Source organism: Archocentrus centrarchus, chromosome 16 (assembly GCF_007364275.1).
Source record: "Archocentrus centrarchus isolate MPI-CPG fArcCen1 chromosome 16, fArcCen1, whole genome shotgun sequence".
In the NCBI taxonomy this organism is placed as follows: domain Eukaryota; kingdom Metazoa; phylum Chordata; class Actinopteri; order Cichliformes; family Cichlidae; genus Archocentrus; species Archocentrus centrarchus.
Genome location: NC_044361.1, coordinates 30,692,511 through 30,719,582, shown reverse-complemented (window position 1 = coordinate 30,719,582; position 27,072 = coordinate 30,692,511). Strand labels below are relative to the sequence as shown.

At 39.4% G+C, this 27,072-nt stretch overlaps 4 protein-coding genes across 6 annotated transcripts; 3 read left to right on the top strand and 1 right to left on the bottom strand.

Moving 5' to 3' along the window:
* Window positions 1–82: 82 nt before the first annotated feature.
* Window positions 83–7,954, top strand: LOC115794919 (myomesin-3-like). Its single transcript, XM_030750623.1, has 12 exons — window positions 83–218; window positions 1,005–1,065; window positions 1,682–1,749; window positions 4,278–4,388; window positions 4,689–4,776; window positions 4,924–4,962; window positions 5,193–5,298; window positions 6,455–6,618; window positions 6,704–6,740; window positions 6,929–6,951; window positions 7,057–7,112; window positions 7,193–7,954. The coding sequence occupies exons 3-12, from the start codon at window positions 1,738–1,740 to the stop codon at window positions 7,460–7,462; spliced, it is 906 nt and encodes a 301-aa protein (XP_030606483.1). The 5' UTR covers window positions 83–218; window positions 1,005–1,065; window positions 1,682–1,737; the 3' UTR covers window positions 7,463–7,954.
* A 728-nt stretch (window positions 7,955–8,682) lies between these two features.
* On the top strand, window positions 8,683–9,867 carry LOC115794685 (fatty acid-binding protein, liver-like). The gene is made up of 4 exons (XM_030750309.1): window positions 8,683–8,844; window positions 8,996–9,168; window positions 9,552–9,641; window positions 9,768–9,867. Exons 1-4 carry the CDS (start codon window positions 8,778–8,780, stop codon window positions 9,816–9,818), a joined length of 381 nt encoding a protein of 126 aa, XP_030606169.1. The 5' UTR covers window positions 8,683–8,777; the 3' UTR covers window positions 9,819–9,867.
* A 530-nt stretch (window positions 9,868–10,397) lies between these two features.
* On the top strand, window positions 10,398–17,548 carry LOC115795155 (serine/arginine-rich splicing factor 10-like). Of its 2 annotated transcripts, none has more exons than XM_030750971.1 (6): window positions 10,398–10,575; window positions 12,544–12,648; window positions 13,497–13,600; window positions 13,704–13,872; window positions 16,129–16,179; window positions 16,270–17,548. In XM_030750971.1, the coding sequence occupies exons 1-6, from the start codon at window positions 10,511–10,513 to the stop codon at window positions 16,526–16,528; spliced, it is 753 nt and encodes a 250-aa protein (XP_030606831.1). In that variant the 5' UTR covers window positions 10,398–10,510; the 3' UTR covers window positions 16,529–17,548. The 2 variants fall into 2 exon arrangements, with proteins under 2 accessions (XP_030606831.1, XP_030606832.1); XM_030750972.1 differs by lacking the exon at window positions 12,544–12,648 and adding an exon at window positions 12,881–13,189 and having other exon boundaries at window positions 10,437–10,575; window positions 13,505–13,600.
* Window positions 17,549–18,060: 512 nt separating this feature from the next.
* pnrc2 (proline-rich nuclear receptor coactivator 2) lies at window positions 18,061–24,910 on the bottom strand. Of its 2 annotated transcripts, none has more exons than XM_030749369.1 (3): window positions 24,677–24,910; window positions 20,633–20,852; window positions 18,061–20,417 (listed from the first exon to the last, which is right to left on the bottom strand). In XM_030749369.1, exon 3 carries the CDS (start codon window positions 20,392–20,394, stop codon window positions 19,927–19,929), a length of 468 nt encoding a protein of 155 aa, XP_030605229.1. In that variant the 5' UTR covers window positions 20,395–20,417; window positions 20,633–20,852; window positions 24,677–24,910; the 3' UTR covers window positions 18,061–19,926. The 2 variants fall into 2 exon arrangements, with proteins under 2 accessions (XP_030605229.1, XP_030605228.1); XM_030749368.1 differs by lacking the exon at window positions 24,677–24,910 and adding an exon at window positions 21,379–21,582.
* Between the last annotated feature and the right edge of the window lie 2,162 nt (window positions 24,911–27,072).

Here is a 27,072-nt window from a genome sequence, read left to right as displayed (position 1 = left end):
TCCACCTGCCATCTGGGATCATCTGAGCTCATGTGTGCTGTATGTGTGGCAACATTTGTTTGCTCTTCTGCAGCACCGCAAGATCAACTTTGACAAGGCCAAAGGTTTGGTGGAGATACTGTTTGATGAGCTCTCTCAGGAGGACGAGGGCTCGTACACGGCTCAGCTGAGAGACGGCCGCGCCAAGAACCAGTTCACTTTGGTTTTTGTGGATAAAAGTAAGTCATTCTCTTATAGTAAGTGACAGGTGCTAAATCTGAACATGAACGAGGAAGAGCTGCACAGAAAATCAGAAGTGTCACAAAAGGTACTTAATAAATAAATAAATATGCTACTCCAAAAAAAAAAAAAACCCCAAAAAATGCAAGCTTAGCAAAAATACATGTCCCTTTGTTAGTAATTTAACACATGAACACACAATGGTGAGAATTATTAAACAATAGTGCAAGCCTTAAAAAAAAAAAAAAAAAAAAACAATAGTGCAAGCATCTCTGAAAACTTTGAAAAACTGGGCTGTTATTTGCAATGCAAAAATTTAAAGCTTAAAAAAACAAGCTTATGGGAACTGTTTGTGCCAGTTTTTCAGCTGCAGTCCCCTTCAGTGTGTTTTCCCTCATGCACAGGTCATCATGAAGTGTAACAAAAAATCGATTCCTGGTTGTGGAGAGAAATGGAGGTTTTATGATCTGAAAAGCTGGTGTTCCAAAAGAGCCTTCAAAAATGTCTTATTAATGCTTTTTTTGTGCGACTTTAGTAATAGTGCTACAGTGTAAATGTGGTGCATTTAAAAACTGACTTTCATAATCTTTAAATCTCATTTAAACTGCATAATTATCTAATAAATTCTGGGATTTCTATTTGCTTCTGTGTACTACTCTTGCCTGTGTGGGTAAAGGATAAATATAACTACAAATATTACATTGCAGTATAAAGACAACTTCAACAGGATGAAGTGAGTTTGCTCATTTTTGCACTCGGTCTCATACTGTTTGTGTCTCTATCAGAGTTTCGTGAGACGCTGGCTTTGGCTGACACCATCCGACGTGACAACAAGAGGAAGTCCTGGTGAGAAATCTTTCACACCATCAAAAAACAAACTTAATGCAATCAGAATGACAATCACGGACCAGCACGACAGCCACTGGGGCAGATGTTCTATGATGAGTGTTTGCACTCATGCTGAAAAATGTCTTTGTGAACTGATATTATTCACTCAGTGCTGCATGAAGCTGCATGAAGAAAGACAGGGAGCTCCCTGTGCTGCTTGATTCTGTGGTTTTATCACCTGAGCTCTGAGACCTGATAAGAAAGTTCTGCAACTTTTTTTGTGTGTAGAGGCCAAAGTCCGAGTGGCTGCTTGTGCAAATAGAATATCTCAAATCAGATCCACTATTCCAAGTCTATGTCTACAGAGCTTATTCTGTCCATGACAGGCAGAATACTAAGCTATAAAAGAAATCCCAGCTAGGGAAATGTTTCCTACACAGTATGCATGCTGATATAATCATACCATAATTCATATTTTAGACACCTGCTACTGTGAGTACTATGGATCATCACATAGCCATAACTCAATTGACTTGACTTAATAATTTCCATAAATTGTAATGCATTATTTGGTTTGAATACATTTGTTTCTTTTGATCAGTACCGATGGATAATCATTTGTTCTGTTTCCAAGGTCCTTATTTCCAGGAATTCTTGTCATGGAGTGTAAATGAGGATTGTGAGTTAATTATGAAGTGCAAGGTACTTTCATGGTTTACATATTCTATGTCCTAATATTGCAAATAACACATTTAAACTAACATCATATTTGGAGCCCAGAAAATATTTCTATTACAATCAAATAATTCATTTGTTATCACTCACTGACTGTTTGTCACAGCTTGGTATATACACGCCCCCTCAAAAGTATCCAGATTTAAAAGTATCTGAATCCACCAATTTTTCTTGTAAGCAAAAGTATTGGAACAGACGAATGTAAAATACATTAACGTGAATAAGACTTAATATTAAGTTGCAAATCCTTTCCTTGCAATAACTACATCAGGCCTGTGACCCACTGACATCCCTAAACTTTTGCATTCTTCTTCTGTGATGCTTTTCCAGGCTTACAACCGCAGCCTCTTTCAGTTGTTGTTTGTTTTGGGAGGTTACTATCTTCAGTCTCTTCTTTAGCAGGTAAAAAGTCTGGAGATTGACTAGGCCAGTCTAAAAACCTTCTACTTCCTGCCCTGATGAACGCCTCTGTAGCTTTGGCAGTGTGTTTTGGGTCACTATCTTGCTGCATGATGAAGGATCTCCCAATCAGTTTGGTTGCATCTTTCTTTAAACTGACAGACAAAATGTTTCTGTAGACCTCTGAGTTAATTGAACTGCTGCCATCATGCGTGACATCATCAATATTAATTAGCCTGTCCCAGAAGTAGCCATGCAAGCTCAAGCCATGACATTACCGCCACTGTGTTTCACACATGAGCTTGTATGTTTGGGATCATGAGCAGATCCTTTTTTCTCCAAACTTTAGCCTTTCCATCATCTTGGTAAAGGTTCATCTCTGACTCATCAGTCTGTAAAACTTTGTCCCAGAATTTCTGAGACTTGTTTCTGTACTTCTTGGCAAATTCCAGCCTGGCCTTCCTGTTCTTCATGCTAATTAGTGGTTTGCAGAGTATTTACAACGTTTCTGTCATCAACTGCTGCCATTTTCCTTGGTCTACCTGTTTGACATCAGTTACTCAGTACACCAGTGATGACTTTTTTCTTCAGGACATTCTGTTGGCTATCTGTTTGTGTAATGGCTCTGATTGATTTTCCATCTTCTCTCGGCTTCACAGCTGCTTGTTTTTCACCAACAGACAGCTCTCTGGTTTTCATGTTGGTTACTCCTCCAACTGTAAATGCAGGCAAACCCAAATCTGACCCAGATCTGAGCATAGACATTCAGCACTATTTATTGTTTGAGTAATCAATATAACAGGACACACCTGGGCAACAAAACACACCTGTCAGTCACATGTTCCAATACTTTTGCTCTCAAGAAAAATGGGTGGGTTCAGACAAAAGGTGCTATCTTCTGATCTGCGTATCAGATCCAGATCTAAATACCTGGAAACCTGAAACCTGAGATGTTGCTCTTTGATCCTAAACGCTTCCATTTTGCAACAATACCGCTTCCAGTTGAACGTGGAATATGTAGGATGGAAGAAATTTCACAAACTGACTCATTTCAGTGGTGGCATCCTGTTACCACGCTTCAACTTTTTATAGTGACCCGTTCTTAAACAAATGTTTGTAAAGGCAGACTGCATGGCTAGATGCTTGATTTTATACATATGTGGTTCAAAGGTTAAGAGGTGTGGCTCAGTGCTTTTGTATGTATACAGTACTTAGCAAATTTATTAGACCACTACCTAATGTTTGGATATGCCACAGAGGCCTTAAATTAACAGTACTGGTAATTACCAAAATCATTTTTTTGTTTCTGCAATGGTTAATCCACCAGTATGTGCAGGCTCTTTAATCAAAATGATTTTACAAAAAAAAAAAAAAAAAAGCAGAAAAAAAAGTAAGCACGTTATCATTTTTTGATTAAGATGCCAGGCTACAGTTATTTAGTTGCATTCCTGAACAGAAAATTTTGTTTTAGTGGTTGACAGTTATGCTTGAATAATTTCAGTGTGCCGGCTCAAATTTGAGTATTAAAACATGATTTTTTTTTTTTTTTTGTCAGAAGAATAATACTGTTAACTAAACTGTTTATTTGGCCACACTAGTTGTTCCGGCTTTTTCTTTGTTGGACTTGTTTTATTTCTGCAGTTTAGGATGGGCCTGTTTTACTTCAGAGCTACTTTGGCTGCATGTTGCAGATTTCATAGCCACACCTTCCAAATGCAAATATGAAACTTGTCGTCTTCTAGCTCTTTTGCGTTCACTTACGAAGAAATGGTGGAGGAACATTTACACATGAGCCTCTGAAAATAGATATTTGGGTATAGAAATGACTGCAATTCTGCAATGCCTAATGCAATATTTTTGCTCATTTTCTCTGATTAAAGCTGAAAGTCTGCACTTTAAGCTCTTAGTTATCATAATTAAACTCTAACTTGAATATGTTTTCTCACTCTAAAGTGACTAAAATAACAACAACAACAAAAATGTGTCAGTATAATAATACATGATCCTACCTGTGACCCAAAGCTAAAATGCTAAAAAAAAAAAAAAAAGTTTCTGCAACAGTTTTTTACAGGTGTTGTTTATCTCTCCTCATGCAGGTGACAAATACGAAAAAGGAAACATCTCTCAAGTGGTTTAAGGATGGTTTGGAGGTGACTCAGGTTGCGTATGATCCATCATCAGGGGTCAGCATGCTTACTGTCCCACAGGTATGCATAATGATTCTGTCCTGTTCTATTTTCACATGAGGCAAATATGAATCATCACACTGTAGCTGGTGTGGAGAATGAAAATGAGATAAACACAGTGACAGCTGACATTTATAGGATTAAAGTCTAGATGAGTCTTACCTTGAGATGCTCCAAAGTTCACCTTGTAGAGTGTTTTAAGGTTAACTTGGCCTGGACATCCCTTTAAATACAATATTTGTCTGTTCTTGGAGATATCAAATAGTAAGCGGGGAAAGTTATGAATATGTTTAATTTTAATAGTAGATTAATTTCCCTCAGGTTACAAAGAAAGAGGCAGGTTCGTACAGAGCAGTGGTGTCGGACGGGAGAGGAGAGGATGTGAGCACCTTGGACTTGCTGGATGAGGGTGAGTCATGACTTCCTATCCACAAAATATTACTGCTTAGTTCCAGTATGCGTTTCAATTGTGACAGTTTTTACATTCATAGTGGAAATTAGGAAGTTAATATAAAATATTTTTAAAAATCCATGTGAATGCATTTTTAATTCACAGAGTATGACAAGCTTCTCCAGCACCTGAGTAAGCAGTGCGGTAAGTGACACATGTTCAGAAGAACAATCTTTGTGAAACGTGCCAACAGCACAAATCAGGTGAGCTGTGTCGGGATGGTGATAATACACCTGAAAGCCATGTTGATTAGTTGCTTTGTGCTCAGAATATTACTGTGCTGAGCTCCCCAGATAAGAAACACTTTGTTTTGAATTGCTAAAATATATGAAAAATTGGTTACTATAATAATCAAGAGTCCTGCCCCTACGCAGCATTATCAGCCAGCCCGCTGAAGATTCAGAGCACCGGTGAAGGCTTCAAGCTCTACTGCTCACTCAAATACTACACAAGTGTCCTGAAGACCAGCTGGTACTTCAAGTGAGTTCACAAAGAGAACACCTCTCTCATCTAACATCCAATACCTGCTACAGAGCTGTAACTTTGTAAACCTAATTTAAACTCTGTAACAAAGCAAACCAACTTACACACATATTTTTTTTTCATGATCAAGTCCTTTTTCATGAAAATTAACAGAAACATTTCATGATTTCAGCTTTGTGAATCCCAGGATTTGCTACTTAAAGTATTAATTGTCTTAATAATTTTAATTTCTGTTTAATATTTTCAAAGTTTCAACTGTTGTTTGTAGAAAACTCTGTGAAAATGTTACTCTTAATAACTATGATTTATTACCAGCAGATTAATTGGTAAATAAAATAATGATTAGTTGCTCCCTTGTACAGAATTGTTAACATCTCTATGCATCTATCCTAAACATAAATGCATGAGATTCAATGATATTTAATGGTATAACAGTAAAAAAAAAAAATAAAAAGTTTGTCTATTAACTGCTGTTAATATCATAATCTTTTTTTTTTTCTTAATGAACATTTCCAGTGTAAGACTTTGTAATGGAGAGTTGTGGTACAATTGCCTGAGTATTTCCTCAACCTCTGCAATGATAATTTACTGCAACATTTCTTTTAATGGCAAAGCCTGGGACTACTTCACTTACATGATCACTTTAAAAAGTTCATAGACTAACATGTTTAAGATGTTAATGATAGAGCTTTGATGTCTCATCTGGACACTGAAACACCTGATTCATCCTACTCATGTGTTATAATCAGTCCAATGTGTATATTCAAACATACTTCCAAAGAGACTGTAAATTCTTTAGCTGCTAGCACCACCTGCTGGCTCATTCAAGTAAAACAACAGATGGGAATAAACTGTAACGCAGACTGACAATGTTTTATAACCCTGGATATTTTAAAGGTTCTTTGACACTTTTTCTAAGTGCACAAACTCACCTTTCATTACTGTTTTTACACTAATCAAAGCTAAAAATGCTTTTGCTGTGGCATAAAGAAAGTCACTTTGCATCGGCCGGCGCACTGTTCTAACTCAAAAACCGGTAGAACCTCTGGTCCTAATGTTTTTGTTAGCAAATAGAATAAATGTTTATGCAAGTATCTTGCTACATTATGGATAGCAGTATATAAATTGTGTATATATTTTCCACCTCACTTAGGGAGAAGAGGATTGACCAGGAAGCCAGGACAAAGCCTGGCAGCAGCATGCAGAAAGTCTGGATTGAAATCTTTAACCCAACAGAGAACGATAAAGGGAAATACATGTTGGAGATGTTTGACGGCAACGAGACACACAAACGGTTTCTCGACCTGTCTGGACAAGGTGCGTGGAATTGCCATGTTGGTTTAAGGACTCTAAAAGACCATTTCCAATTTTTTACTGTCATCATTTTTCTGACATCCAACAGCCTTTGCGGATGCTTTGCTGGAACACCAGCGATTGAAGTAAGTGCTGCACGCAGTGCACTAGAAGACGCATCTAGCATGGCTTCCTGTGACACCGACAGAATAAACTGAGGAGTCAAAGATTAAAAACTGTTTTCCAAAAGACAGAGATTTTACTTAAAACACATTATCACTGCCTGACACTGTGTAATGTCATTTTGATCTGACCCTTTGTTTTCATCCCTCAGGCAACTGGCCATTGCAGAGAAAAGTGAGTCAGAAGTTATGTGTTAATCCCAGGACATTTCTGTCTGTGGCAAAGATTAAAAGATTCTACATCAAATGCCAGCAGAGTTATTTTTGCCTTTCATTTCAGATCGAGCTAAAGTGACAAAAGGTCTTCCTGATGTAGTAGCCATTATGGAGGGCAAGGTACAATAACTGTTTAATTCCTGCAGATTTGCTCCTCTCTGTGACCTGCCATTTCATATTTTCTTGCTCCCTTTCTTTAGTCTCTGTGTCTGACGTGCTTTGTTGATGGTGAACCAGCCCCAGAGATCTCCTGGCTTCGTAACGATAGGGAGATATTCAGCCAGGATCACTTTACCATCACTAAGGAGCCCAAGCGCAGCAGCATCACTATAAACAATGTCAACATGGAAGATTCGGGAAAGTACAGCATCTTTGTACAAAACAAATACGGCTCGGAAACGGTCAGTGTAACCGTGAGTGTTTACAAGCATGGGGAAAAGCCTCCAGCTAATGCGGTGGAGATGGGTTAGGACTCCAAACTGAGTCCAGAAATCAGTATTCTGCAGGGAGTGAGGGTTTACCAAGTTCAGGCCACGTGTTGCTCTTAAAAGAAGAAGCGTCAAATTTTCCTCTGAGCAAAGCTGTTGCTCAGTTCACTGTATTCATGGATTAGCTCCTACAGCTTTATTTGGTGTGTCTAGTGTCCATTTGGTAGCTAATTTTAGTTTATTGGCTTACATCAACTAATCTAAACTACAGCTACAGATGCCAGTGTTTTGCAGTAGATCATGGTAGCATTTTCTGTAAGCAAATTAGTAATTAGATAAGAAAAAGCTCATTTATCTGTTTGTAATTGACATCATTGAGCTCGTTTGCTGGCTTTGACTGGCTTTACTTTGGCACTGCATTTTATCATTTATCTGCTTTTGGCCACGCTGGCATTGTTCAGCAAGTGTTGCTTTAAGCGCTTTAGAAAACCCTCAACTCTAACCCGAGTTTTTGTTGAAGCAGATCTGTGATTTGTGTGCGTGTGTAGTGAATAAAGGAATTTGCAGCAAATTTTCTCTGGTGCATTACTGCTAAAAGCACTACTTTCTTATTCAGTAACCTTCATGGTCAAGTATTTATAGCAACAGCAGCCTACTTTGTGTATGATTTTGCAATGAGTGATTATGTCTTTCGCTTTGGAACCAAACAGTCCGCAGTGTCATTTACCCTACTACTGGGCACCACCTAGGTAGACTGATATTAGTAGGCTAAAAAGCTGGAGACATGAATGAAGTTCAGTTAAAGTCTACACATTAATCCTGTTTAATAAATTATTTAATTTAGTAGTTTCTTGTTTTTATCCTTAAAATCCTCTAAGATTTGAGATCCTCGTGGTAAAAAATTTGATTCCTTCTTCATGTACTCTCTCTGCTAACTCTGCTCCCATTGCACATTTGTCACAAATTGCAGAAGAGCAGCTATACTCTTACGATGCCTATGAGGATCAAAATATTCAAATTATGAAATATGATGGCGTGCCTTTTACTGCCAAATTTCTCTATGAGCTGCAGATATTTCATGTGAGTAAAACTCTTGATCATGTGTAACTAAATTTACTGATTTGAATTTGTCTTTGGTGGAAGCTGTGTCACCAAACAGGAGTAAATGAACTCCAGGTTGTTCAAACAAGCGATTACTTCAGAGGAGGTTGTTACATACATAGTGCTGGGAGCCCTTTGCTACCAGGTATAAGAAGGTGGGGTGTATGCTAACATTCTCCACATTGTGTTGAGCCTCACACAGCTGCCTCAGCTTCCAGCCACGTCAGTGAAGGAGAACCCAGGCTCTCTAGACAACATGGACTTCAATGGAACATGGCAGGTCTACGTTCAGGAGAACTACGAAGAGTTCCTCAGAGCAATGGGTGAGAAAAGAGTTGGCCGTAAAGAAACAATATTATTTTTGGTATCTGAGTTGATTAACCTCACAACACAGCTTTGTAGTGTCGTAGTAATACAACTTGTTGTGGGTTACTGTGCATGAATTAACAAATATACATGTGTTTTGCTCAACAGAGCTCCCAGAAGATGTCATTAAGATGGCCAAGGATATCAAGCCAATCACTGAGATCAAACAGACTGGCAACGACTTTGTCATCACCTCCAAGACCCCTGGAAAGTCTGTGACCAACTCATTTACCATCGGCAAGGAGGCTGAGATTAACACCATGGACGGCAAGAAGCTCAAGGTTACTTATTCTTGATTACCTTTTATTTCGAAAGAAGTATTAGCTGGGAATCAACCTTGCATCAGGATATCTTTTGAGAATGTAAAAAATACTATATTCTCATTACACATGAATCTTATTCATACTTCCTAAATTGCACCATTGTGTGAGGGTTCATGGCTACAGTCCCACTGTTACATTGGTCACTTATTACTGCTGCTTCTGTCTGACTAAAGGTCAGTCATCTTTTTCTTAGACTACTCCTCTTCTGGAAAAGTGAAATATGAGCCTGAAGATGTAAAGGGTTTAAATTCTTTATGAAAGTGATAATATTAAATATCTTATGAGCACTTGTCTGTTTTGAAGAATTTATTAAGTGTATTGTCTCGTCCACTGATCTGTAGTGTACTGTCAATATGGAGGGTGGCAAAATGGTCTGCAAAACTGGCAAGTTCTGCCACGTCCAAGAGCTCAAAGGAGGAGAGATGATTGAGGTAAACGTCCATCTTAGACAAGCACAGATATCTAAAACCAAACAAAATAAATACATATTCACTATTTGATGGATTATAAGCTTAATCTTGTTTCTTTATCTATTCCTTTTCTTGATCTCATTGCAGACTCTGACCATGGGCTCGACAACTCTCGTCAGAAAGAGCAAAAAGATGTAAACTTGGCAGTGAAGAAACCAATGTCTATTTAAATAAAAGATTAATAAGAGCTGCATGTGTCATATTACTATTCCTTTACACTTGTAATGGCCTTCCCCTCGCCATATGTCTAACATGTATTATAAAGGTAAACAGAGAAAGACCTGTGCAAAGAAGCATTTGGTAAGTTTGGTTTGGTTTGCCATGTTGGCTACAATGAGAAAACTATTACTCCTGCTGGAGTAAATATAAATCAGTTTCTACAAATCATGAAAGTTTACAATGAAGATTTAATCTCAAGGTAAGGGTTATTTTACGGAAGTAAAATGCCTATGGGCATGCACCTGGGCAAATATTTTGAAACATTAATCTCTTCCCCCCAAATTGTCCTAGCTTTTTTCTTTTTTTTTCGCTGTTGGAGAATCATTTCAGGATTTCGTTTAAGATAGTATAAAACAATCGCAGACAGTGTAAAAGATATGATAAAAGTTCTTTTAAGTAATAGAAATACAACTATATGTGTATTTGAGAGAGTGTGTGTGTGTGTGTGTGTGTGTGTGTGTGTGCATTATTTCTACGCATGCGCAGTGCCGAGAGAGCGCTTTGACCACGTAGCTTGTTTGAGCTGCAGTAAATCGTTGGGTTTGTAGGACAGAGTTAGCTGCAATACACGAGTTCACGGCCACTCCGCTGTAGCAACGGGCCGCTGAAAAATGGCGAGATACCTGAGGCCTCCAAATACATCTCTTTTCGTCAGAAACATCGCCGACGAGTCCAGGTATTTTGTCATTTTCAGCCCTGGCGGCGTGCATGCAAGCATGGCCAGGCTAATGTGATGCTAGTTAGTTAGCAAACATGTCATCATCGTGGTGTCATCACCAAAATTAGTAAACTGGTGTTAACGTTCAAAGAGCGACTCCAGGCAGAGGAGCTGGTAACGGACCACAAAACCGCACACTGTTTGGCAATACTTAAAAAAACAGAAGCTGGAACATTTGTTGTAACTTAAGTTAACGTTAGTTCCTGGCTTGAATTAAAAAAAAGAAAAGAAAAAAAAAACAAAAAACAAAAGAAATACGTGCTTGAAACTGAGCTGCTGCACAGTCCCTTCAAGTAAACTACAGTGTAGAGTTACATTTGTAGTAAGTTGCAACGCATTTTTGGACCAAACAGTGACATACCAGCCCAACATTTGACATAGTTTATACGTTTAAATGATAAAACGTACTCTTATGACCAAGCTGCTATAAAACAATTAAGGCAACACTTGATCATCACAGTTAGTTAAACTTCAGGGATATCAATCTCTCCAGGTAGCAAGCATAAAACAGTGAATCCAGCTCACCTGCTTTGGTGCAGGTGAAAGTGGTGGCCACAAACCATTGCTCTCTCCTTATGAAAATGAAGGCAATTTAAATTTTATTTGAAAAGAGAGCGCCTTGGAGTGTTTTGATATTTTGGCCTGTGTATCCATTCCAAAGAGCACCTCAGATAGAAATGTTTGACTCCAGGAAGCACTCCTATGAAGACTGTGGAGGAGAGCTCTACAGGGCCATAGGAGGGCATCAGCCCTGCAGCAGTACCAGTATCTGCTCCTGTGTGCGAGGATTATCAAGAGGAGCACTGCTAGAGCCTTACTAAGTGGCCTACAGTGGGTTGCTCATATGCATGTTTCCGATCAAACACTTTGAATTCGAGTCCATTAGGGTAACGTGAAGTCCCGGCATTTTTTTATTGGGATATGGGCTCACAGCCCAGTGCCATGCAGCTCGTTTGGCATTTGCCAGAAAACAACAGAACTGGCAGGTCTGCAACTGGCGTCTGCCCCGTTGTCCTCACAGATGAGAGCAAATTCACACTGAACACATGTGACAGGCATGAGAGAGTTTGGATATACTGTGGCGAATGTTATGGTGCCTGCAACAACATTGGTACAAAAGCAGGTGAAACTGATACACAGTGGTTTATGATTCCTAACTGGATAGATTGATATCCCTGAAGATTAATTGTCCTTGTGTTACACTATGATAATTAAGTGTTCCATTACTTTTTTTCAAGTAGTGCATATTCAGTAAAATTGATATAAAATTTATGCAGTATGAATATCTGCAGTTCACACCTTGAAAGAGGAACTAATGCTCTGCACCAGGGCCCAGTATTGATTTTAAATACAACTCTTATAGTCCAGGATTTAAAACAACATGTCCCTGTGTCCTCTTTCATAATCCAGAACCCTAAATGTGAATAGTTTAACTTGAACTACTTAGGGTCTAAGTAGTTGGGGACTAATAGTCCCTAACAATTAAAAGAAGGGTGGCAGGAAAATTTTCTAGGCTGGTGTGGATACATACTGTATAAATAACCAACAGAGAGAAGTCACTTCGGTAACTCCATTAGTCCTTAAGAGTCTTCCAAGAGAGTTTAAAGTGCATCTATTTTCACAGACAATAACCTTCTCACTTCTGTGAAAAGTGCATGCCATTTCTGGCTTTTATGCCCGCTATGAATGTGTGAAGAAGACCGTTGCTGGCTGTTTTTTTTTTTTTTCTTAAATTGCACAAGTTCACCTTAAATGTTCTGATGAGAAATCTTCCTTAGGAGTGAGAGAGTAATACAATTTGTCTGTTGTTAAGTAATGTCCTGTGCTTTGCTGGCACCAGCTCTTGTGTATATCCTTCACACTGGACTCCAGCCAAATTCATATGGTAGCCAGCAGAATAAATGTGCTTATTTCATGACACTTTAGGCCAGAGGATTTACGACGTGAGTTTGGTCGTTATGGGCCTATTGTAGATGTCTACATTCCACTTGACTTCTATACACGGCGGCCAAGAGGATTTGCTTACATTCAATATCCTTTATTTTTTCAATTTATGTTTATGCTTCTTCACCAGTGGATTCTAAAGCATCAAATCTGATCTGTTGGGTGCACTGGGTTCATTAACACCTGATCTAATATTTACTTTTTTTTGGGGGGGGGGGGGGGGGGGGGGGGGGTTGTAATGTAATTGCATTTTTTTGTTATTTGATACCTCTAGCATTAAACATATTCCTAACCAATATTTCTTCTGTTGTTGCCTCAGAATGGTAAAGATACAGGTATGGAGACCCAACACCAAAGAAAGTTGAAAGGTGGTTATAGAGTAGATTCAAGCCAAAGACACCCAGGCGACAAGCAGTAGTGGAATTTGGAAAATAAAGACAGAGCGAAAGCATGAAGATACAAAGAGGACAAAAAAAGAGAGCTTCCAGGCTTCCATTTGGCTACCAAAGGGAGGAAAAGAAAAGTGTTTATTGGGCAAAGACAAGCAGGAAACCTCAAGTTCTTCTGCCAAGGCTATAAAGATCAAGCTGAAGGTCAAGCATGTTAAAGGTAACAAGCCAGACTTTTTGTATCCTACCCAATCTGATCACCAGTAGTATTTGTCTTGTCTTCACAATCTGAAATCACACATGGGCCTATTTTTATGTGTCATAATTGCAGCTGGTGTTACTGAAGACAGTCAATTATGAATTTAAAAAATTATGCTGAGACAAATTATTTTTATAAGTTTTTGGCCTCACTGATCGAGTAGGTGTGTGTTTTTTTGATTTTTGACTTGCGTTGCAGCCTGTTGTTGTGATGTTTGTATTGCATGCGTGCAACTGTCAGTTCCAGCTTTCCAAATTTCCAAATAAAAGTCCTTAATAATCCAGCATGTTTGAAGATGTCCGGGATGCAGAAGATGCTCTTCACAACCTGGACCGTAAATGGGTTTGTGGGCGCCAGATTGAGATCCAGTTTGCACAGGGAGACCGCAAGAGTATGAGCAATTGACATTCCTACTTGAGCTTAACTACACCAGGTTTGTTTGGGAAATCTGTTGTATTGTTACATAATTTTTTGATGTGGATTTGTCCATGAAGCCCCTAACCAGATGAAGGCCAAGGAGCGCCATTCACCTCGCAGTTTCTCCCGCTACGAGGATGATCGAGATACCCGCAGAAGACGCTCCCGGAGTCGCAGTTATGATCGCCGCAGGTCCCGGAGCCCCTCTTTTGAGCGGCGTCCTCGGAGGTCTGAGAGCCCTAGAGAGTGAGTTCTTTTCAACTTTTACACCTTTTTACAGCATATAAAACATAGATGTTTACAAAATAACGTAATGGTATAAACATTAAGGTGCGTTTTGTGTGTGTGGCAGTGCTCTGTGGATATGTGCGGTTCTATTCTGTCCAAAAGCTGGCACTTGCAAAGGAGGGCCAAGAGGGGGAGGAAAAATAGACACATCAATAGAAAATAAATAAGTTGTATGTGCATGAGTGTGTGTGTATATATACACACTTGCATGCACAGACATAATAGTGGTTCATCTGGGGGATGAACCACTATTATGTCTGTGTCCATCATGTGTTATGGGCATCTGAACAACACAGGATCATCGGGAGCTGTAGTGGTGGTTAAAGAGGTCAGTGTCAGTCAGGTTGACTGTATTTCTGTCCTGCAGCATGTGCTGTAGTTAAAGCTCAGTGTTTTAAAGCTGTGTTTGTAGCATCAAAATTAAAGTCAACTACTGTATTACATAAATGCCTTCTGGGAATAAGTCAGTCAGAGGCAAATCAGAAAACCTTACTAATATGTTTATTCTGTTTGTAGTCAAATAAGTGTACTCTTAACATCTTCAGTGGTAGGATTGCCACGATGCTAGAATTTCAAGCTTGAGCCAATACACTGGAATTTTCAAAAAAATAGAAGCAATTATTTTTTACTTTACGAAGGTTATATAGCATAATGACATAACATCAAATGAAAAACAATATTTTTAAGTAAAAATGTGTGTGGGTATATAAAATGGTGTCCAATATTTTAAGATTCTCGTATCATAAAAAACAAAAACAATATTTTTAGGTTGTCTAAGGTAGTGTTGCTCTTCACTGTTTCTGTTTAGATGCTGGTAGCTGTTTCTCTGATTCTGTCTGTGGGACTTTAAAAGAAACATAACACTTTTTAGACACAAATAATTGTTATACATTAACACTATTAATGTTACTTTATTAATGTTACGGACAGACAGGATTGTTAACGTTTGCTTCTTAGTGCCAACATTAATGTTATTGTTTTATTATTAGTCATTGCTGCTATCTAATGATAACAGATGGCTAATGTAGCTATTAGATAAAGGTACTTTGGGCAGCTCCCTCATTTTACAATGGATCACCACAACAGAAGGTTCTGTATGTTTGATTTTTAGCACGGACGTGTCCCGCCTTGGGACTGGCACTAGGAGTACACACTAGCTTGTGATACCCGAGGCTTGAATTGTGTTTATCAGACAACTGCTTATAGTTAACCTGCTAATGTTAAAGTGTGTGCCAGTCAGTTTAATATTTACTTTCATACTTTTCCCATTTCAACAACACTTAACTGACCTTTGTTCAGAGTTGTGAGCATCAACTACTTCAGCTGCTAGTGCGAGGAGGGGCTGTGTGCCTGCCTGTTAGTGCCGTGTGAAATTGTGTGTCAACTGGAGAATGCGAAGATGATGCAGTTGCAAATGAGTATCTAATCTGATAGTCATTTTTGGTATTGATTAGTATCTGAGTACCAGTGGTGAAACTAGTGCAGTCGTCATGAGATCTGTTTGCAGAGATCATATCATATCATATAACACCAGTACAGTGCACCACGAGCTTACAATTTTAAATAATGCAAATTGGCAACTTACCATTGTCACTGTGAACTGGGGACCTGTTTAGGGTACACCCCACTTCTCAACCAGTAACAGCTGGAATAGGCTTCAGACCCTGCCTCTGCAACCCTGAGTAAAATAAGCTATTAAGATGGATGGATGTGAACTTAATTTACCAAATGGTCTGAAATGGCGCTTATGGTGCTGCATCAGTGTAACAGGTAACTGCATGATTATGCATGAGTGACAGTCAATATCAGTGCTAGTGAAAGATTTGCAACTATGTTTTAGTTATGAACTGCTTGTGGTGTGACATAAATATAGTTTCCTGTAATAGTCTGGGGAATTTGCAGCTTGTGAGCGGGCATCATGCATGCTGTTTTGTACACATTCCATCCAAGCAACTTGCTAACCAAAATGAAACTGCAAACTTTAGCAATAATTCATATGAAGCAGATTGTCCTCTGTTGTCTGTACAAAATTGTCCCAGCACATGCAACAATGTCCCAGCCTGGTAGTTTCTGCCAAAAATGGCTCAAATCTATATGTAATAAACAGGAAGCTATATACTACTTGTATAAGCTACTACTTGTTATGCTGTTGAGGATATAAAATGGTTCATCCAAACTGTACAGTAACTGAGCAATTGTGTTTTCTCTCTACAGCTCTCGATCCTACAGTCGACATGGACGAAGCAGAAGCCATGAAAATAACAAGTAGGCTCATTTAAATCTTCCAGTATTTCAGTAATAATAGAAACATGTCACTGTACCCACTCTGAGCATTAATAATTATAATCCCACCAGGCACAAAGCTCCTCCCAGTGACCACCACAGAATGCACCATGAACCAGCCTCACACTCCACCTCCCGCTCCCCTTCACCGTCCAGGTCTAGACCCAAAGGTAAAAAGAGCCAATCCAGGTCTCACAGCCCGGCGGAAGATTTCCACCCATCCCAGAAACAGTCTGTTAGGAGATCCCCATCACGCTCCTACTCTAGATCCATGTCCCGATCACGCGCTCGTTCCAGGTCCTGGGCTGGACATAAGTCTAGAGGCCACTGACTGTTCTCCAAAACCCGTTTGTTCACTAGAGGTTCCTGTTTAATGTTCAATTCTAGCCCTTTCTGGACAATACTTCATATTGTAGGTTTCATTAATCTGCTAATGATGGCATTTTGTTATTCTCTATGTTCCTCCCATTCAGATGTACCAGCAGCAGTGACCGAGAGATCCACAGCATGTGATATTTGACATGCGTGCAACAGATTTTTGTTTTTAGCTGAAAGTGTTGTCAGTATTGACACTAGACTGTAGAACACTCGGTTCCCTCTGCTGCTGTTATTAAGAGCTTTGTGTGCCTGTGCTGCTGAGAACTGCACAAAGTCCCTCCCACACATACTTAAGAGAGACATATCTAGCTTCTGGATTGGGAAAATGTAACAAGAGTGCTTTAAAGTTACTGCAAATAAAAAGAGAACTTATAAACATGCTATTGCTGTAGTGAGCTGAAGAACTCATGCAGTGTGTTGTGCGTTCATATCTATAAATGTAATTGCATGGACTGGATGTAAATGCTTCTAGGTCCAGGCCTGTTAAGAACTGCTGTTTTGACCTTCATGGAGAAGCTACCAGGGTGCTTATTTCGACCCAAAATGGACATGTTAAGATACGTTTCTACAAAGGTGTGCATGTGTGAAAGGAGTCTTGTGCTCCCTGCTTCCATTTCTTATTTCAATATAAAGGAATCTGTTGCCAAAATAAATTTGTCAATAAAAGCACAGCTGATTCCTGGTTTTTTTTTTTTTTTTTTTGTACATGTGTTAAACTGAAGGCCCTAGTTTACCAGTGTTTACAACATGCCCTGGACATACAGGTTTAATTTCAGTAGGCAAACTTGTATACTATACTAATTATTATTGCTGTGGCAAAGGAAGATACTGAATGCACTTAGCTGGTACACAATATGGCATTTTGTTTTGTAATGATATATTCAAGATGAGAATGATTTTTCTTGTATTCAGTGCCCCTGACTTCCTTGTTTAAACTGTTATATCTGGTACCTTTTGTCAATAAATGCATTCTTACCATGCTCTAGTTTAATAAGCTCTGTTGTAACCAAGTTTAAAACTGATAATAGCATCAAACAAGTGTCATTGTATCTGGGCAAAAATACTCAGGCACAAGGTAGGGGGGTAGGGGAGGGGATTTATTTTGTTTTTTTTGTATTTTTTTAAAGTTTGTCATCAATTCAAAGAGTGCTTTCTTTCACATTTTTTAACAAATTAACACCAATCGTTAACAGGGCACATTTCATTATTCTTGGTGACATTTCATCAGAGGGATAAATTAAAATGCCAATTCATTGAAAATTTTGAATATGGAGACTGCTATGCATGATTTGGTCTGGGCAAGAAATAATATGGTTTACGTGAACCAAAGAAAGGCAGTACTTAAACATTATGGAGCCATTTTCAGTTGTCAGCTGGCGGAAGAACAGCTGAGAGCTGAAAGTGTCTCTGGTGAAACTATTTGGGAAATTGCCATCAATGAAAATGTCAGTTTCAGTATGAGTTTGAACTTAGGCACAAAGTTTGTTTTTTTTTTTGTAAAAAAACCAAAAAGTATCATGCTTACAGACCACTGTAAGCACATTCGCAACTCAAATCTGTACATGTGCAAGTCTCCTAGAATCCAATTGGTATTTTTTTAGTTTTTTTCCATTTATCATCTTTCACCCTACACTGCATAATACACAACAATAAAAAAATGTGCAAGAGCTCTGGAAAGATAACAGTGTAGGGGTACTGACGGATACTGTAGGCAGTTTTTTTTTTTTTAACAAAAATATTCTTCAGTATTGAAGTCAAGACATGACCTTAGCATGTCCCATACATTCAGTGTTATTACTAAAAATACTTTTGTCAAACAGACCTCAAACTTGGCCTGCAAATGTACATATGCTACAAGTATTTTATACAGTTCATTATTTACATGGCTCTTGAACTCACAAGCTCATACTTTGTTTTGTCATCTTTAAGTTGGCCATAAATGGCTCCAATTCTGCAAAGGGAAAGCAAAAAGAGCCTCAGAAAACTAAAATAGAATCCACAGAAGATAGTCAATTACGCCTCGATCAATTCAACAGCATTCTGGCCTGTAACTTATGAAGAAAAAACAAAAAAACAGTCTGATTGCAGTGCAGGAGGGTAAGTGCAAGAAACAAGGGGCAGCATGTGTCTTGATTATGGGATAGTCAACTTAGAGACTTAATTGTAAACAAAACACCAGCCTCCTTTCTCACATTCAGGTGCTTGGGCCCCTTCAGAAACCTTCCTCAGCTCTGCCTTGCCTTGTGCAGAAAAGCATACAGCCAACAGGACCAGGTAATGTGATTTTTGAGAAAAACTCAGTAGCCCCACATTGAAGCCAGGCCCCCTTCCGCATGTTGGAGCTGCAGCACTGTCCTAAAGAGGCAGAGACTGAGGAGCAGTAACGGTACTAATTGGAACAGGTGACCAAGTCGACTTCAAATCATTTACCTCGAACTGGCAAGTGGAAATGGCAACAACGCCATCCGCACAAATGTCCAAAAAAAGAAAAGCAAAACATTGCTTTGGTTATACACAGCACATCATACATCTTTCAACCACAACAACAGAAAGGACTTATACAAAATAATGCTATGATAAGAGTGCTGTAGACCTTGGACACACTCAACTCCAAGTGCATGTGCGCACAGCGCAATAAAAAAAGGGTACATGAGTTGAAGGTCCGAGGCCAGTGTGCCATGGTCTCTTACTACCCTTCGTTTGAGGTTATACCTTTAACCTGTAGTTACACTACAGCTCATCTCCTGTAAAACAGCTTTTTCCCTGCAGAATTGCAGTTGAGTGCCTTCTCTATCCAAACAATGAATGTAAACAACAATGGGCCCCTGACAAAAAAGAAAAAGAAAATTGCTACAAATATGAACCTGCTTTAGCACCTAAAGCTTAAAGAGATGACTCCAATGATCATCATAAAAACTACATAAATGAATTGCCACATCTGTCCAAAGAAGTGGACTGTAATAGTGATGGGAATTTTCCTGACCTATGTTACAATCCTTGTTTGGGAGAAAACACACTCAATCTGCCTTGACAGCCAAAATTAAAAATAACAAAACAAAACATAAGTACAAAGGATATCCAGTTTGTCATAGTCACAGAAACTCCACTAAAGGCATCACCGACCAGCAAGGCTGCAATTCTGTAAATTTAAAATATTGTTGTTTTTTTTTTTAATAAATGGATGGTACACAGGAATGGTAAGACATCGCTCCTGCCAAACATCCGTTAACTTTCAAGGTCAGCCAAAAAAAACCAAACAAAAAGCTAAAAACACTACAGAACTGAGGCGTTCCTGGTGGGTGGGTCCATGCATTGGCTTTTTTTCTTTAAATGAAGTGTCGGTATCCCCCATCAGGCCTGCACCTTCAGGAGACTCTTGAGCTGGAAGGCCATGACCTCCCTGTTGTCACAGGAGCCTATAGGGAAAGACACCCAGTGACTAGGGGGTTTGGGCAAAACACTGGGTGAGGGTGGCTCGCTGAATTTGGGCCCTGCATAGCTTGGGCTGCCTTGGGTTGCCAGGAGCGTGTTGAGATGAGACACTGCACCCTCCCAGTTCTGATCATAGTTGGTGGCAAAACAGAGAGAAGCATTCTCTGCAGACACGGCCTGCCGTGTCTCTGGAGACCTGTGGTAGGCAGCACCTTTATCGCTCCGACGGTGGCCATGGTGGTGAAGGCCCCCTGCCCCTCCTACAGATGCTGCTGCTCCATTCTGGTCACGGCTTCGCTGCTTTGCCCGGCCAAGGTGGTGGTTCTTCTTGGCTAAAGGACGCTCAGGGTGGGAAACTGGAATGTTGTACCTCTCTCCACCTCCCATACTGCTTTTGCTCTACGTGTCACCTAAATGATGAGAACATTGTTATTACAATAAATTGTGACCCTGGTTACGCACTGTATCCACATTGATAATCTACAGGGTAAATTGTTAACCACCAAGCATGCGCACAGGCACAGCACAATAAAAAAAAACAAGTACAGAAACTACGTGCAGGAACACCAGACAGCGAGGCTCGCCCATCCCCCACACAGCCAAGCGCAGAACAGCGCCAGCTCACCTCTTTGTTGTCAGAAAGTTGACCGAGTAGACGTCTCTCTTTAATCTTTCTCCTCCGATCGGGCCCCAGGTCCTCGAAGTAGTCTTCTGTCTACCTCTCGCTGCACATTTGTGTCCAGCAGGGTCTGAGGTTTTCATGTGCCAATGAGCGTTGTTTTCTCGTGAAGCCGAGCTGAACATCAATTCACCTCGGCGCACGACGCTCCAAGAAGTCGTCGACCCTACAGGGTATTAAAACAAGAAAAAAAAAAAAAAAAACAAAGCAAACAAACAAAAAACGTCGATTAGAAATGCTAAATAGGCAGGACTTAACATAACAATAGCGCTCACAATGCTGTGACGTGTGACTGGGAACTGACATTTTCTACAAATAGCGTTACATAATACAAAAAACAGCGACAAAATTACAGTTCCTCAGCATTTGCTTTATTTAAAAAAAAAAAAAAAATCTAAATTGTAAGCGATGGCGTTTAGCACAAGAAAATGTTATGTAACAAAAGTGCGACATAACAGCTCACTTTTCTTTGCTCAGACTGGGCTTAAACTGCGATCAATTTTCACTGGGTTTTGTGTAGTAAATTTACCAATAAAAAGCAGTCGTATTCATACTCTTCATGTAGAATAAATTAGTAAACGCACTGGTTAAAAATCTAACGTTATTATGATCTAGGTCGCTGTACTTTGGCACCGAACCAAAACAAAGAAACTCGACTTAATATGGCGACGAGGTACAAAACTGCTTCTTACCGACTTCCTCAGGCTTGGTTGTTAAAGCCTTTCGTCAGAAAAAAATATATAGTTAGCTTCTGAACTCCCTCTGCGGACTATGTAGGAAGCACAGCAAGCTATATTTCCTACAAATCCGTCACCCTCGAAGCTTGTTTGGTGTTAAAAATGGGCGTAGAGATGTCACTCGTCTCTCTCCCGACTCTGAATTGCGACAAAATGGAATCTACAGCAGCGATATGTACTCCCTTCCAACTCGCATCAAACCAATCACGCACCGACTACGAAGTAAACGACCAATCAGCGAAGAGCCAAACAGATGCTTGTTGCCAGACTGGTGACGTCAATCACCGACCCTCCTCTCTTTGCCTTTGTTGGAGCTCGGGTATTTCCTGAGAAGTGAAATAAAAAAAAAAAAAAAAAAACACCACTTTCAATCTCTAAAACTTAGGAACTAGGAAATGCCCCAGATGTCACATACAACACTGTTTAAATGTTTAGAGTGAGCACAGATGCAGTTACACGTTATGTAATGTCGAGCCATGTCAGCCAGCTCCTTCAATTAATTTGTAAATATGTGCGCAGCATTTAGATTTATTGTGGGACGTTTTGTGCTACAGGAAACTGCTTTAGTTTTATTGCAGTTCCTGTTTATTCAGGGTAACCCCCGTTTGTTCTGCCTTGAAACAGCAGCAACAGGCTGTAAAAAATGTCTGAGCTGCTGCCCATGTAAACATTGTTTTGTCCTGGTACCAAACAAAACTTGCTCAAACTGGGTCTGTGAGTTATCTTTGTGTGATCCAGCATCAGAGGTTTGATACAGAGGCTGTGGTATTATAATATTACACTCAGTTTTTTCCCTTTTCTTACTTTTCTACAAGTTTTTTTAAGGGACACGGACCATGAACATCATACCTTAGTCTTTCAGTGTGCACTTCTAAGTCTAAAGCTTAACTAAGATCTATGCCAATACGGCCTTCCTCACGTCCTTGCCAGGATTTTTAAAGAGTTGCGCAACATTGCTCAAAGCTGGAGACCGTGGCATGGCAGAACACTCCCCAAAGAAAAGCGACCTCTGAAGGGGGCTGTGGCAATCAAGAGTCAGCTATGTAAGGAAAGTAGGTCACCCGGAGGCCGCTGTAGGTTGCTCCAAACTCAAGAGGAAGGACTACTCGCCATATTTGACTGGCTGCTAAAGCCAAGCGGTGTAAACACGTCACAGAGTTGGTGTACAGTGAAGTGGAGTGTGGAATGGAAAATACAAAAGCTGGCGGGTTCATAGTCCACCCCCCCCCCCATTCACACAGAGAGAAAGAAAACTACTGATTGTCTTTGTACAGGTACTGGCTGACAGCCTATAAACAAGTGATTGGAGGTGTGAACATGAACTTGAAGCGTCTGAAAGGCCTTTCACACACCCCCACAAAGGGAAGTCGGGGAAAGTACAGAAGCACAGTTTCACACTGCTCAATTATAAGTTGAGCACAACTTCTGCAGAACTAAATCACATTCAAATTGAACTGTTTTTTCCAGTAAAGTATTATTTATGTACTTTTCTCATTTAGTTATACAACAAAGCAACTTAATATGCTATAAAAGTAATACAATTAAACTAGAAATATTAAAAGACTCATGATGATATAGGACCGGGACTATAGGTGTGTTGGAGGGAGGCAAGCCCACAGTAAATTGAAGGTCCTCTTTCAAGATGGCTCTTTATGGAGAGTTAAGATTTTTGCAGGGCCACAGCCTGCAGGTAAAGTTTCCGGTTCATTAATACAACTTTGTTTTGGAGCGAGACCAATCTCAGATGTTTGGTTTTTTTTTTTTTTTTAAATAACCACAGAGGACATTTTGTAAAAAGCACAAAAAAACCACAGACAGGAACAACCAAATTTTTTTGTTGTCCCTGTCAGTGGTTTTTTGAAGACAAGTACCATTTTCTATGCATCTGTGAGTTTAGGACCTTATCTCCTATCTTAAGCTAAGTTTTCACACTACAGTCAAAACATGGCAGCAATATAATATAATATAATATAATATAATATAATATAATATAATATATATATATATATATATATGTGTGTTTGTGTGTGTGTTTGTGTGTGTGTTTGTGCACATGTCTATGACTTTCTGCACAATCAAAACATGTCACACATGGCTGTTTTGGGGGAAATTTTTAAGGTATCAAGAACATTTGAGCTGTGTTAATAAGGCTGAAAAAAAGAAGCTCACAACTAACTTGGTTTTCAGTCTGTTTGGGGGGGATGATACCTGGTATCAGACCTTCCTCTTCTTCCTTGCCCACAGTAACAAAAGCAAGGTTGAACTGCTGTTGACTGAGACAAGAACACTAAATGTACATGGCAAGTATAATTTTGTTCACCACAAATTAATTTGTTTTATGAACTCATACCTTAAATTCAGATTTGGGATTATAAAAGACCTAGTCCTGCTGGTGTGTTCCTTGCTGTGTACCACTGCAGTAGTATTTCTGAGAAAGTCATTTCCTTCATGACTTTATTGTCTCCTGAATCCGCCCTGAAATCTACACTCATATCTACAGTATTCACAAAACAACAAGTGGGCAAGGAATCACTGTATGTCTGACACCCCCGATCACTGGACTAAATAAGTAACACAGACTTGACAATATGAGAAAAACTCTGCAAATGTATTCGTGGGGTTATGGCTCACTGTATTACCATGCCTTACACTGGCAGCACCAACATTAATGTAGGGACTCCTGGTGTATTTATTCAATCTCATAACTATTAATATTATTTTATAAATCTTGAATAATAGAAAATTTAGACAAAGCATTAGTTTGATCTGTATCATAAAATACACTATTTGTAACTGATTATTAATTCAATTAATAACTATTATCAAAGTCACACAAAGAGATCTGAATAGCAGAGATTGGCAGTATTCACTCATAACATTAATTACACCCAAATATATATATTTAAGAAAGTTTATTTACAAAAGTAATAAGCAAAAACAGAGAGAGAGAGAGTGTGCCCGCGCGCCACCCCTGCAATAGCGCGTGTGTCGTTGTTCTAGCCACAGAAAAAAGCGCATGCGCGAGGAGGGAGTTTCAAATCTCTCCACGCGTCTCGTGATTTTTACGCCAAATAAAAGGTGATCACGTGGAACAATGGTGCCGGATAATTATGACAGCATGCTAACCCTAACTAGCATCAACCGAGAAGTGTGACCTACCCGTTGTAGTGACCCACTTAAATAGCTGAAACAAATCAAGACATTTATGTTCTTAATCATATACTATAAGCTACACTGTGCCCAGGTGATTTACCAGTCACTGGCTGGAGTAGGATCCTGCTTGTCCGACCTAGGAACCCTTGTAGTCTCGTTCAGCTGTGTCTTCTGAGGTACAACGATAAGCATGCCTCCCATTGCTCTCTTTACTAGCAGAGTTGGCACTCTGCGCTGACTTGCTCCGTTGTGGTTGCTCCTTGTAAAGTCGGCTACTGAGCTGACTTGGTTAGTGGTGGGTACCGGCTAACCAGAAAACCTCTGCATGCTCCAGGGGAACTCGGAGAGAAGAATAGAGGTCAAACTAGGCCACAACCTTCCAGATCTGAGCAGCGTCCTTACCTCTCCCAGGTGAGCATGAAGAGAGCGAGCACAATGAGCAGCTGTGGTTTTGTTGAGCTCATGGGGGAAAGGGGCGTGATTACCGTGAAGGTAAACAAGGCTCTATTTAGGGGTCATTCACAATTATCAATATTTTCCAAAGTGTGCAAAGGGTACTCTTTTTTAGACTCCCCTCCCTAAAAGTGTACAAAGAAAATGTTGATCTTTTTTCATGACATTTCATTTCACCTGCTTCTTTGGTATTTTAATATAATAGGAAGTATTAAAAACACATCCTGGTGTTGAAAAATCCTAGGAATCTTGGTATCAAATATACTCTTTCCTATCTATTAAAGCATTGTATTGTTGCACCAATAAACAGATATACCTATCCCTTATATCCCTTACGTTGTTAGTGACCTCGGGTTATTCTGTACCCCATGGATTTAATCAAAGAAAGCATAGATTTTTTTTTTTTTTTTCACAAATATTTTTATTGGAATTTTCTTCTATTATAATGACAAACAAAACAAGAAATAAAAACAAAATTATAACAAAATTAAAAACAAAAACAAACAAAAGGAGCTCACATTGTTAACAAAATTATATAATTAAGATTGCATGTCACTTTGTTTAACGAAATTTAGAAAGGGTAACCAGATGTCTTTGAAGTCTTCAAGTGTCCCTTTGGCTATGTAAGTCAGTTTTTCCAGTGCCAGGTTATTACACATTAGTTTAATCCATTGATTTAACTTAGGTCTTTCTGAGTCCTTCCAGTTTAGAGCAATCACATGTTTAGCCTGTAAAAGGCAAAAACTAACAAGCTTCCTTCTCTTTGTTTGTCCTTTAAAACCTTCAGGAAAAATGTGTAATAAACAAAGTTTACAGTCCATTGGCACAACCTGTTCAGTTAAACGAGAAATAAACATAGTGACTTCCTTCCAAAAGGTTTGAAGAATTGTACATTGCCACATACAATGAAAAAGAGTACCCTTATCTGCATTACATTTAATACAAACATCAGAATTATTTGAGTTGAAATGGTGAAGTTTTAAGATTAAGATTAAGATTAAGATAGTGTTTTATTTGTCACATGCACAGTTATACACAGTACAATGCACAGTGAAATGTATTTTGTACCTGCAACCATATATACACACACATATAAATAAGAAGAAGAATAAAAATAAAAAAAAGTAATTCGCACTATACACTATACTCTATATACTATGCACTATACACACTTTTATAAATTATAATATTTACATTGTGCAATAATGGTCCAGTTAGGGCTCAGAGTTGAGCAGACGGATGGCTTGTGGGTAAAAACTCTTCTTCAACCTTTCAGTCTTAGCCCTCAGGCAGCGGTAACGCAGGCCTGATGGGAGCAGGGAGAAGAGAGAGTGTCCGGGGTGGCTGGGCTGTTTTAGGATCTTCATGGCCCTCAGCCTGCACTGCTTAGTGTAAATGTCCTGCAGGTTGGGGAGGGTGGTTCTGATGGTCCGTTCAGCTGAACGAACCACCCTTTTTAGGGCCATGAAGTCCTGCTTGGTGCAGTTTCCCATCCAGGTGGTGATGCTCCCACGCATGATGCTCTCGATGGTGCAGGTGTAAAAGTTCCTGAGCACCTTGAGTGGGAGCTTGAAGTCTCTCAGCCGCCTGAGGAGGTAGAGACGCTGTCTGGCCTTCTTCACAGTGATGTTTATGTGATGAGTCCAGGACAGGTCCTGTGAGATGGTCACTCCCAGGTACATGTATTTGAAAGTGTCCACTCTTTCCACCTCAGCACCACTGATGACAAGTGGATGGTAGTCCCTCTGCTGCTTCCTGCTGAAGTCCACGATCAGTTCCTTCATTTTGCTGACGTTTTACAGGAGTGATATAAGTTTTAAATAACCATTTATATTGTAGTATTCTGAACCTTGTGTTAATAGTTTGTGTTTGTGCCAGTAGACATGAGTTGTTCCATTCATCCTCAGAGATTTCTGTTTGCATATCCATTTTCCATGCTTGTAGATATGAGAGGCTATTGTCTTTTAAGGCTAACAGTAAGATATTGTAAAATTTGAAAAGTAGGCCTCTACTGCGGTGATGGTGAACAGCTAAGTACTCTAT